The sequence below is a fragment of the Liolophura sinensis genome, chromosome 6 (genome assembly GCF_032854445.1).
Source record: "Liolophura sinensis isolate JHLJ2023 chromosome 6, CUHK_Ljap_v2, whole genome shotgun sequence".
NCBI lineage: Eukaryota > Metazoa > Mollusca > Polyplacophora > Chitonida > Chitonidae > Liolophura > Liolophura sinensis.
The window spans coordinates 10,336,755-10,350,225 of NC_088300.1; the positions used below are offsets into that span (position 1 = coordinate 10,336,755).

Sequence of the window (13,471 nt, forward strand, 5' to 3'; positions counted from 1 at the left end):
CATTGACTTTTGTATATGTAATGTAACCAGGGAGATGTGGACAAATTGCGTCTTTCTTCTTACCTATGTGTGGCACCTGTACATGTAGACTTATTGCCAACTGCATTGCAAATTAGAGCACTATACATGTAAGTTTTTCTGAAGATTCATAATTACTTGTGTTACAGCATTATGATAGATGAAAGTAGCTCATAAGGGGCATGTGTGCCACTCTTCCAGTGGCTCTAGGTGTGGGTGGAAAAAGATATACATGTAAGTGCATGTTGTAGTATGTATATGCAAGTGTGTGATTGTTATACATACGTGACCATACATTCTTGTGTAATGGACGAATATACATGTTGAATTTGGCATACTGTATGTGAAGGTTGTGATTTGCATGCATTCCTGTTGTAATGGGTGTACCTACATTGTGTTGTAATGGGCATACGTGCATGTTGTAATGGGCCTACGTGCACGTTGTAATGGAGATATGTGAATGTTGTAATGGGCATGCATTTCTGTTGTAATGGGTGTACATACATGTACATTGTGTTGTAATGGGAGGACATTCATATTGTAATGGAGATATGTGAATGTTGTAATGGGCATGCATTCCTGTTGTAATGGGTGTACATACATTGTGTTGTGAGGGGCGGATCTTCATATTGTAATGGAGAAATGTGAATGCTGTAATGGGAATGCATTCCTGCTGTAATGGGTGTACATACATTGTGTTGTAATGGGCGGACATTCATATTGTAATGGGCATATGTGCATGTTGTAATGGAGATATGTGAATGTTGTACTGGAGATATATGAATGTTGTAATGGGGGTGCATTCCTGTTGTAATAGGTGTACATGCATTGTGTTGTACTGTGCGGATATTCACTATTGTAATGGACATAGGTGCATATTGTAAAGGAGATATGTTGTAATGGGCATGCATTCCTGTTTTAATGAGCAAACATTCTTGTATTGGGTACAGATGCTCGTTCTAATGGGCATAGACTCTCGTTAAGTGTGTACATTCTTGCTGTAATAGCTGTACATGCATGTGCATGCAGGTAAATGTAATTATGGCAATACACTGTTACAAAAGGATCACATTTATGTTACAAAATTTTGTTTGTTTTGTTTTGATGGCAGTTCATCAGTGTATTATCATTTTTGTTTTCGCATAATGTACGTGCACAAATGTGGATATTCACACAGCGTAGGTTATCTTATGGGTGGAGACCGTTTGTCTATTTTGCCATTACCGTGTGGCATATGTATCTATGGACACAGTATTGATTGTAAATGCTATGGCAGTTTTCAAATCTTTACCCATTTATTGCCAGGTAATGTTTATGCTGTACATGTACATTTGATTCAGGTCTTGGTTGTGGTAAATGATGATATCCCTTGCCTTTATTTGAGCACACTGTCCTCTCACAGTTGCTGGCTCACCATGTTGTACCTGTAGGAAGTCACCCGATTATGCTGAATGGCTTTGTGTAAACAACAGATGTTTCATTATCTATTCTCTGCATTTATGTGGTCCTATACACCCTTGTATTCTGTGCATGATTGGATATCATCAGGTTTTTATACCATGGTCTCCTCTCCATCTATACTGTCCTACTGTTGTTAACATATTTAGTAATAATCAGTAATACATTTTTTTCGGTAGCCAAGGTTATTATAATGAAAGTGGCAAAAAATTTGCAAAGTTTAACATTCCTACAATAACATTGAATTCAGATAGGATTAGTGCACAGAACCAGGACATATACAGGTCTCTTTTCATAATGTTTAACAGCACCCAGTTAGAGCTGATGAAGAAAACACCCAAAATAATGCTATTAATAAGGCCCAAATTACAAAGCTTTTGTAGAAGAAGATGGGTAAATAAAATAGTAATTAAGAAGCTGAGCTAGGGCTGTAAATGGTATAAAAAATTTACATTAGTGAGCATTATGTTCAGTGGAAGTTGTTGAAACCTACATGCACTGTTAGTGCAGCCTAGCACTGAGTGTATCATCTGCATTAATGTCTACATAAGCCATAGGCAGATTGTGGTTTGGAACATACATGTACTGTTAGTGCAGCCTAGCACTGAGTGTATCATCTGCATTAATGTCTACATAAGCCATAGGCAGATTGCGGTTTGGAACATACATGTAAACCAGTAAATATGATTTATTTGTTCAGATGTGGAGTATAAAATGAGTCATTGAGATGTGGGTGTATAGGCCCCTTAAGCATCCCTTGTACAGTGTACATGAATCTCCAGAGATTCTATCTGCATGCACATGACCATTAGACTCTGCTAAATGCACATATATCTACATCTGTTTACACACTACATGCACCTGTAGATCTTAATACAGGGGAATTTTCAAAACTGAAAACATCCTGTATTGAAATTCCTGGCACTTGTACAGCGTGATATACATGTACATGTTTATATGTAGCATTGTCATGAATGCAGGGCTGATAATATTGAGCAAATTCTGATTTTTTCGTCAGGAGCTTTTAGGAGTAAAATTCAAACGTCCTGATTTGTATTGGTATTTGGTGGAGTGAATTGCATGAATTGCCCAGCCTACTGTCATCACAATAATTTACTGTTTCCTGGCAATACCTGTACCAACGAAAGTAACAAACTGCATTTTATACTGATACTGAACATGTACAAACAAGGCAGAATGAGTTACAGAACTTCAGGAAATTCTTCTACAGACTTTATACTAGCAAAGACAGTAAAGAAGTTCTATCTTTAAGATTTAATCGAGTTGATTGGCATTTTATGCTGCCCTTTAGAATATTTGAGTTGTAATTCAGGGGCCAAGGCGGACAAGGAGTTGTGTGAGGCACGTACAGATATATATACTTCATTACATCTAGAAAATTTTTCACTCTACATTCTTATGGTTAAAATAATGTTGTGTGACTCCATCCACTGGACTGTCTTAAGTTATGCCATCTTTAAATCGTTAGTTTGCATAAATGATATCAAAGTTTGTATGCATGATTAAATTTAATATTGTACTGCTGATATCAGCGTAATGTTATAGCTGTTAAGCAGGGAGCAGTGTGTAAACACAGCTGTTAATCTGCCTTCTTACTTGTGCATGCACACTACTCCTCATGTATGTGGTGATGGGAGCCATGACCAGAGAACCTGATATGTTCATGCACCCCAGGCTTAGGGGTATAGGATGATCATTAACACAACTCCTTATAAAAGCCTGGAGGGACAGGTTTCTGCTGGGTCACGCCTGTTCACCTCTGAAATTACAGAAACCCTAGCCTTGTAAAAACCTGTTAAAAGCTTAATCACAGGGCCTTTGTAGAAGACATTATATGTACATGTAGTTTGAACCTGAGAGATTGCTTCAAGTCTTACATTGTGTGAATAAAATGCAAAGATATTTTATTAAATTCTGTTATTTTAAATAATGCATATGCACATGTCTGATGGAATGTGTATGATGTATTATATAGGACTAGTGTTAACCTGTGTGTTGTTGTCAGATGTTGGAAGTCCCAAGTAATCTGTCATTCACACATGATGCCTTACTGTGTTCTGTACAGACAGAAACCTGTTCAGAATAAGAATAGCCATAACCATCAATGTGTGTGGTGATAATTATAGGTATGTAAACACCTGTAATTCTTATTGTTGTCATGTAATTAAGTCTCTTGCTTTTACTAATGACAGTCTCAGTTGTATAAACAAACTTTAATGGCAGTGTTATAATAAGCTCTGCCTGTTTCTAAAATGGTCTTGTAGATATTGTAGTAAGCAGTAATACCATAATAATGAACAATCTTTGTTCTCTCAAATTGCCATGTGCCAGTTGTATAGAACAGAGCACATGTTTACCTAAGATAAATGTTGTTTGTTACCTGCTTCTCATCCCTGTTATTCCCCACCACAATTTTTTGTTACGCCTGTGCTTGTCTCCCCTTCTGGTTGTCTTACCTGTGATTTTCCATCATGTATTGTGACACCTGTGCTTGTTTCCCCTCTAAATGTCTTACCTGTGATTTACCACTCATGTATTGTTACACCTGTGCTTGTCTCCCCTTCTGGTTGTCTTACCTGTGATTTTCCATCATGTATTGTTACAGCTATGCTTGTCTCCGATTCTGATGGTTTTACCTGTAATTAGCCACCTTCATGTATTGATATCTGCAGTGTATGTGCTTGTCTCCATTCTGCAGTATTGGACCTGGTGTACTGGCAAGATGTCAAGAAGACAGGTGTGGTGTTTGGCTCGATGATGTTCCTGCTGCTTTCGCTGGCCTTCTTCTCGGTCCTCAGCGTGGTCGCTTACCTGTCGTTGGCCACCCTCACCATCACACTTAGCTTCCGTGTCTACAAGAATGTCCTACAGGCCGTGCAGAAAACTGGAGATCAGCATCCGTTTAAGTAAGTTTTTCCTGTTAGAGATTACCAACATGCACATGTAAGGGTCCTTTAATTTTGCCTAGTAAGCATGCCCAATGATGTTGACATATTAACTACATGTATGTGATAATTTTTAGAACTCTGCCTAGAGGCACACATGTGAGTTGTACAGTAGATACAACACATGAAGCTTTAAATCAGTTGTATTAAAATTGTGTAATATACAAGCAGTTCTTGAGAGATTCTGGACTCAATGAAAGTAGTTGTAAGGAATCTGCGTGACCTGCACATTACAGAATTGTTATGGTCTTGACAGGATTTACATGTAGCCTAGATACACTGTACATGGGTGAATTCTGGCACATTTGTGCAGGACACATCTAACACATGATCAACACAAGCATGTGTTTTATACAATCAAAGGTTCCTCTCAAATGGCTGTTCTCAGCACTGTTACCATATAGCTTTCTTGCTGTCTTGCTGGTACACGTGTCAAGATAATTGATCCATAAATTTTCCTATGGCTTACAACCCCAAATTCTTCAATGTTCAGTGAGCAAAGTAAGAACTGAAAGAAAAAATACTTAGGTAATTTGTATCAAAGATATTTCCCGTGGTGTAATATGTATTAAAACTCTGGTTTTATTAGGGGTTTTGTTTCTACGTTATGTGTTGTGCAGTCCCCAAAAATGTGACTTACCCCATGATGTACATGTGCAACCACACACTGTTTGATGTGTGACTTGACTCTCAACAACAACAACAACACACCCCCACCCCCCACCCATTGCCTCACGCTTCTACAAACTTTTAGATGTATGAGTTGAGTACACCACATCCCCCAAAGACACAGGTGATGTACACACACCATTACAAACTGTTATATCTATGAGATGTATTATGTTCCTTGTTAAGGGGTGCTGAATGGAGGACTGATCATTTGTAAGTTTACCAAGTGTTGATGCATTGTTTATGTTTTTCTCTGAGCAATTTTTATTTCTTTTTTAATTTATTTAACATTGACTTGCATTTAAATGCTTGATTTTCATTTAAAGGTTTATCATTCAACAGTTCACTATTTTGATTAGCACAAGTACATTGAAGATTGAATTTTCATTTCATGATAATGAGATGTAGTACAGCTGAACAAAAACTCTTAAAAATAAAATGTGTGGAATCATAATTGCTGGCTTTTTTCAGTTAATTTCTTTGAATTATGGCATGAGCCCTATATATTATGCTGAGTGAGTATGTGGTGTTCTTCTTCAGGATTATCTTTGAAATCGTTCAAATCAGCTCAAGTGAAAAGTTGTCCTTGTTTACATTCTTGGAAAGATCCCTGAAATGCCAAATGTACTTTTGTGTGATTGTAGACAGTACCTGGACATGGACATTAACCTGCCAGAAGAGAAGGTTCAGCTGGCTGTAGAGAACATCGTCAAGCATGTGAACAACACCAGCCGAGAGGTCAGACGGCTCTTCCTCGTCGAGGATCTCGTAGATTCCATCAAGGTTAGTCATTATATCCCCACGTGAACAATGTAGACCAGGTCAGACAGCTTTTCCTCGTCGAGCATCTCCTAGATTCCACCAAGGTTAGTCATTATATCCCCACGTGAACAGTGTAGACCAGGTCAGACAGCTTTTCCTCGTCGAGCATCTCCTAGATTCCACCAAGGTTAGTCATTATATCCCCACGTGAACATTGTAGACCAGGTCAGACAGCTTTTCCTCGTCGAGCATCTCCTAGATTCCACCAAGGTTAGTCATTATATCCCCACGTGAACAGTGTAGACCAGGTCAGACAGCTTTTCCTCATCGAGCATCTCATAGATTCCACCAAGGTTAGTCATTATACTCTCGTGAACAACACGACCAGGAGGTCAAATGGCTCTTCCTCATTGAGGATCTCGCATATTCTATCGCTATATCCTCCCGTGAACAGTGTAGGCCAGGAGGTCAGAGCTTTCCTCGTTGAGGATCTCGTAGATTCCGTCAAGGTTAGTCATTATATCCCCACGTGAACAATGTAGACCAGGAGGCCAGACGGCTCTTCCTCATTGAGGATCTTGTAGATTCCATCAAGGTTAGTCATTATATCCCCATATCAACAGTGTAGACCAGGAGGTCAGACAGCTTTTCCTCATTGAGGATCTCGTAGATTCCATCAAGGTTAGTCATTATACCCTCGTGAACAATACCAGCCCAGGAGTTGGGCAGCTCTTCCTCATTGTGAATCTCTTAGATTCTGTCAAGGTTTGTCATTATATCTGCCTGAAGAGCCAAGTCAGTGTACCTACGTTGCAGTCTTCAAGGACAAGGTATTCACTAAATTGGTAGTAATTAAATTCTACATTGTATATATAGTGAAATACAAATTTAGAGAACATGTAAAACACTGATGGTGGTGAAGTCCATGTGGGGCAAAATCATGCCGTGTGATGCTATGGATCCTGACTTAAACAATAGAACAATTGTTGACATGTTTGTATGTTTCAGTTTGGATTGTTCCTGTGGGTTTTGACATACATTGGAGCCTGGTTTAATGGAATGACCATCATCATCCTAGGTAAGAAGTGCGTGTGGAAGCAGCACTGTAGATATTGGCACGATACTGCTACAGAGAGGACGCTGTGACAGCACTGATTTGTGGGTGAAAGTCATCAGGTTGTTTAAGAACAAGTCCACTTAGGTGTTGCCTAAATGGAACACCTATGAGAAGGATATATCACATTGCCCACATCACTATCCTTCAGGCAATAGATAAAGTATTAAGGTTACATGACTTATTCAGGTATTTGAAAGTGTAACTTTTGTACATTTTATGTTTGATTTTAGAGACAAATCTACATTGGTTGAATTGGCCAATTTCAGGACTGCAAAAATATAATTCAAATCAATCTACACAGTATAATGCCTTGAGAATACGCTTGAATAAACATGTTGCAAACATGTAAAAAGGTTAAAGAATAACAGTAGTAGACATTTCTGATTTTTTCTATATTGAAAAATCAGTTTGGCCAAGCATTACAGGGCTTGCCTTTGCAATTGATAGCTGGCTGTTGAGATGAGCTGTTTGATGGATATTTTTGTTTTTCAGGAGTTGTTACCATTTTCACATTACCCAAGTTCTATGAAACATACAAGGTAAGAATCAATATTCACAACTCATTCATGGGTCTTCAGTGACCGAGGTGGTTAGCGTGCCAGCACGGCGCAACAACTGACGAGTCAATCTAGTCGCTCTGAGGTCAAATCAAGCTCATGCTGGGTTCTTCTCCAGCTGTATGTTGGAAAGTCTGGCAACATCCTGCAGATGATCATGACTTTCCCCTGGACTCTGCCCACTTTCCTCCCACCATAAGGTTGAAGGGTATAATTCATGTAGTAACTAATATTAGTATATTTGCCCCCAAAGTAGACTAAAAAGTGCTTTTGTAGAGAGACATAAAGATCATAAGATATTACTTCTGGTTCTGAAACTGAAGTGTTAGCGGTGGGATATCAGCCTACCTTCCAACTAAACCTTACTATTAAACCCAAATACAGTATTTCATGGTTAGATGCAATTTTACAGAAAGCTTTGATGTGAGGAGATTTCTCCTAAACTTTACTACATAGTTCTCTACTAGCTCCGTGATGACAAACATTGAAACACCAGTGCAGCTATTATTTTTTATTCTTTTTCAGACTCAGATTGACAACTACCTGCATCTGGCCAGGACAAACATTAACAAGGTCTTAACTCAGTAAGTTGACATTCTGCTACGCTTTCTTGATATCCGTACATGTCTTCCCAGTGAATATTAATGGGAATATTTCTCATGACACACTGCGTTCCAAAACGTACGAAATATGAAACTTTCCTGTGTTAAACATTGTAAGCCAACACATCAGATGTTCTTTGTAACACTGGCCTCTATCATTCATTATGTACTGAATACAAGGATTTGTTCTATTTCAGAATTAAATCAAAGATCCCTTTCCCTAAGAAGAAGGATGTAAAGAAAGAGTAAATTGCTATTTGTGAGCCAAGCGTATGATGTATAATGTAATGAGATGCCAGTCAGGTTTGCTTTAAACAAACAGTAGCATGAGGTTGCCATAAACTTTATACTCATGGAAAGATTGTTATTTTAGTGTGGTGAAGCCACGATTAGTATCTTCATAAAACCCAGACAATAGTAGAACATTACACCTACCTGTATTACCATCACACTGTTAAATCACATTAGTTTTGCTGGTTTCACTTTGCCAGAACAGAAAGTTTCACTGGATTGTCAGCTTCCCTGCACTGCTTAAGCCAAGCATTTTATTGATGTGAAACATTTTGCTGTGAATCTAGCTCTGTTGTTCCTGTAATGCCTGCAGATGGAGATGTGGAGCGGTAGTGCATGGTATCCCGCTGGGCGGTGATTGGGTTAGTGTGGTCTGGTTGGTGGTATATTTGAGGAGAATTTCAACAGGATGGGATTCTCATGGTCTCCCAGTTGTAGACTCATGACTACATAGCAAAGCTTTCTATGAGTATATAGTTTACTCTGGCTGGTATCTTGACAGACAGATTGAACTGTCTGAACTCTTTGTCCACTTTGTATCACTGTCACTTTTTTATGCCTTCCCTGTGCTTCAACATGGAGTATGAGTTATCTGCCCTTTGATTGCTTGACCTTGTATGTGGTGTATAGGGTTTAAGATGAGGGCTGTCGTTGCCGACATTGATTACATGTATTATCCAAGGTAGAATTATGGGACAGTAAGGCTGGTTGTCCAGGTATGAAGACAAGACAGTGTTGTGTACAGCTCTGAGGTGTTGAGAAGTTTGTGTTGGTGATGGCTTAAACTTGAGTTTGTTTTCTTTTAAGAAGTGTATTTATAACAGAGAAAATATGGTTGGATGTAATGATTAACATCTTGTAGTGTGACTCACAAACTGATCTCATATTTGATGTTCAATGTGGCTTAGGGGCACGTTAAGATTGATATATTTAACTGTTAGATGTTTCACATACATAATAGTTGCCTCCCCCATTTAGCAGTTTCAATCAAAGTTGACCAGTTTTGCTCTGTGTTAAAATTGCCTCGTACTTGCCCAAGATCATTGGCTCCCTTTTGCTAGGTGAGGTTTTTTGAGCACGGGCATACCCAGCAGACAGAAAAGGTAGGGAGATTGTTTTCCTCCATTGCAAGCACAAGTTAGAAATTTTGTTAAATATTGTGTTAAATATGTTGAAAAATGAAATAAATCTGTGGAAGTAGCATGTCATAGATAATTTGAGATGCATATTGTACAGTGACATATAAGGCCATGTATGAAACAAAGTTTAGTTGTTTGAAGGCCAATAACCTCATTTGCCTATTGTTTATGAATAAATTTGACATTCTAAGCAATGTTTTACTCAGAATTTTACTGATTTTTTTCTTTGTTGTAATGTTAAATCTGTGAAACTTCTTTCTGTATAAATATTAAGAACATGGCTTCTCAAATGTATTTTTTGAAAAATTCGTGCTCCTCATTAAGACACTTGTGCCATATATTGGTGTTCCCTCCCAGAATAGAAAAAAATATTGCAGGTCACTTTGGTCTTTACTAGTACTTTCTTTCTGTAAAGTTTGAGCTTCCATTTTTATTGTTACATGATAAATAATCTGAGTAGCATTTGTATTATATGCATCTATGAGGTAGTATTGTAGGACCCAATATGAATTTTAAATCCGGATTACACAGAAGTTCCAAATTAATCTCAGTTCTCCATCCAAATTAAGTTTTGTACTGCAGTTAGCAAAGTTGTTAGGTATTAAAATGTGCCATGGTTTTCATATCTAAGAAATTCTTGCATACATGTATAACCAAGCTGTTTTAGACTGTGCTAAATATATGTATATCTAACTTTTTGGAGTTATGAAGATTCATATTTGTATTATAAGCTCATCCTAAATGTGACACTTTGTCAGGCCTCTGTAGTTTAAAAATAAACATATAATCCATGTAAAATATTGCCCTGTAATCTACTCTGTTATGTGCGGAGTTTGTCCATTGACAGTGATGTATAGTTGTAAAGTGGCATTTGCATGAATATTCACTTGGCAAGTTAATGGCCAAAACACATCCATATAATCTACTCTTACTGTAGTGCTGTGTTAACTGATCAGTCTTTCATAGACAGCGTAGGTGCAAATTGTTCATTCTTGTACATCCTTATGTTTCATTTATGCAAATTGCAAAAGTAAGATTGCCTGTGGCTGTTTAAGTCAGCTTTATTGGTATGTAAGCTGTATTTGAATTAACCATACCTGCAGATATAAAATAACTCAAATTGTTTAATCTTGCGGCAAGTCCTGAAAACAGACGAGTGCTTCTTGTTCATACAACATTAGAGAAAAGAGTTATTGGTAGTTGATTAGTCAACTCCTAATTAAGGCTTTAGTCATTTCAGCAGAGCTTTTAGAGGGACTGTTAGTCGGTGGAACAACATGACGCACATGTATCCATGGAAGTATGATTGAGCAGAAAGGTTTGTGAGGAGGCCGGCTCAAAAGTACAGATGTATTTACGTGGGAGGAGATTAATAAGAACATCAGGAATTAACTGGGAGACTTCCATTGATGGTATTGTGTGCGTAGGTTGAAGTGAAAATTTGCACAAGAAAGACAAAACTAAGTCCATATTGTCAGTGTTGTTGTTGTTGTTGTGTAAGACAGAGGTTTCCAAGCTCAAACTCTTCGTTTCTGTCAGTCTCTTACTGTAGAGACAACACATACATTCATATTCTTACTTGGTAAACCCACATTAAACTACCGCTACTTTGAGAAGATTATCAGACGAAAATTGCAAATGATGTTCTAAAAAGTCTCTGCGTAATGCTAGTGCTCTGTTGTGCAATCCTTTGATATATTAAGATATATATATATATGCGTGGTCTTCTACCAAATCAGTGCTGTGTTAACACTTATTATATAAGACTGCATCTTTTTGGCTCAGCCCATTTAGTCACAAAGTCGTGGATTGTACACATTTGGTCTGATACTCTGTGGTAAATGATACATGTGAAATTTAATAAAAGTTGAAAAAGATACTGTCTTTTTTTTTGTTTGTTTTGGATGCTGTATGTATGGTTTCTCAAACCTTGGCCTGAGTGAGCACTTGCAGGACAGCAGAGATGCATCATACTGTGCTTGTTACAGAAGGCCGTGAGTTTGTAGGGCAGTTGGCATCAACTGTTCACAGAGATGACCCGGCTCCATCTATTCATCAAATAACTGGTAAGGTCAACAAAAACATGAAGGAATATTTGTGTTTTTGTCAGATGGTTATTGATGTTTTTATTGCACTACTAATCCAGCTCATGCTGGCTTTCTCTCTGGTCAAACATTCCCCGGTTTTCTCCGACCTTAATGCATGAATAATCAGTCAGGGCGTAAAACACCAATCCAATAAAATAAATATTTGACTGCTAAGTGTTATAATTTATACAGTAGATCAGTCACACCTCTAACAGCGGTTAAGCCTCGTTTTGCCTACTTCTAGAATTTAATTAGAAAATGTGGGTAGGCGCAAGGAGATTTGGTCTGCATTTCTTAATCCGTGAACAATAGGGGCATTATGGATTACCCAGCAGGGAACTCCCCTCAAAGTACATGGCGAGTCTCCATGTTAAAATAAATTTAAAGCTGTTGTAAGATTAACACACGAATACAACGTACACTGGTAAACTTTTTAGCTATAAAATTTTTAAGTAACATTACAAGTAACATAATATACGCATACTAGCCAAGGTGCATGACTCTGGAGGGGGGAAGCACGGTTGGCAAGCTCCACAGCATCACTTTTCTCTGTCGCCATACCTCCTCTTCAGTTGTCCTAAGAACTCATCCAAGTTTCTGTACTTTCTTCTCTTGGGTCGCTGCCTTGCTCCATTTGATACCTGAGCCATCTTTACTTTGCTTACGGCCTGTTCCCATTGTAACAATCTGATGAATTCATACAGGTTCAGGTGCGTTTTACCCACTAAATTTTTCATTTGATGCCATCCCTCTACATTATTTGTTGTTTTTGGCCCGGTTGTGTTGTAGTGGTTCCACACTTCTTTATGCCAGACTCCTTCAGTCCAGGTTAATGTCGCGTAGTCCATGATGCCCGTCACTTGTTGTGTGGTGCTTCAGACACGGCCTTAGTCTGAACATCCTCAACACATTCAGGTGGTACTAGAGCTAAGGCGACTGCTCGGTGAACAACAGCTTTAATGTCCAGTGCATCACGGTATAGTTGCATACCAAACATTGCTCATCCGATGTTGGAAACGCTTCATTTCGATGACACTGCTGAAAAGTCACGTAATAAATGATGAAAGATCACTGCTCACCAGATGCACCCCACCCTTCTTGGTTATCTACCTGAGCGCACACTGGGTGGCCTCCCCATGACATCAGAATTGGAAATAGGCGAAACGAGATTTTTTGATGAATAAAAGGAGGGGGGAGGGGGGTCTCATTGCAGAGGAAGAACAAAACAAGTATCTTACAGCATCACAGATGAAAATGTTATTTTTTTGTGAATATATTTTTGTATCAAGCACTCCCTTCAACCACTGGTTCTACAAACTTGGAACCCACCCAAAGAGGACTTGATGTACAATGTTTATATTAGTCCACTGATACCTGCTTTAGTCTGTCAGACTGAGAACATCTTTTACATGTACTTAGATGTTGAGAGACCAAGGGACTCACAGTTCACAATAAGAGGATGAAACGACATTCTAAATACATAGTTACTTAACTTGTTCATTACAACACTGGCCATTACTGGAGGTCCTATTGATTCTTGACTTGGATTTAACAATATTCTGTCCTATCACGATGGTGTCTCCATGTAACAGATCTATTTCACTGAGCATTCCACATACACACCACTCCACTTATTGACAGCATTCTGACACATGGCTGACAGTAGGCCTGATCGACCTACCCTTACGCCATACCAGACAGATCTAAGATCAGCACTTGTAGTTTTCAGGATGTTTGACCTTGATCATGTAGTAGAGGGTCAAGAAAACTATCACTCATACAGACAACAAAAATGGAAATTTTTT

General features: G+C 38.4%; 1 protein-coding gene across 4 annotated transcripts in view; it reads left to right on the plus strand.

The window, feature by feature from the left end:
- LOC135468847 (reticulon-1-A-like) overlaps nucleotides 1-11,456 on the plus strand; it is a 35,169-nt gene extending 23,713 nt beyond the window's left edge. For 3 of the 4 annotated variants that reach the window (XM_064747303.1, XM_064747300.1, XM_064747302.1), the window contains 7 exons: nucleotides 4,196-4,403; nucleotides 5,298-5,324; nucleotides 5,756-5,894; nucleotides 6,882-6,951; nucleotides 7,483-7,529; nucleotides 8,073-8,131; nucleotides 8,347-11,456. In XM_064747303.1, coding sequence (XP_064603373.1) covers nucleotides 4,196-4,403; nucleotides 5,298-5,324; nucleotides 5,756-5,894; nucleotides 6,882-6,951; nucleotides 7,483-7,529; nucleotides 8,073-8,131; nucleotides 8,347-8,398 — 602 coding nt within the window. In that variant the 3' untranslated portion in view covers nucleotides 8,399-11,456. The remainder of the gene's footprint in view (nucleotides 1-4,195; nucleotides 4,404-5,297; nucleotides 5,325-5,755; nucleotides 5,895-6,881; nucleotides 6,952-7,482; nucleotides 7,530-8,072; nucleotides 8,132-8,346) is intronic. The other variant, XM_064747301.1, reaches the window with a different exon arrangement.
- The last annotated feature ends 2,015 nt before the right edge of the window (nucleotides 11,457-13,471 follow it).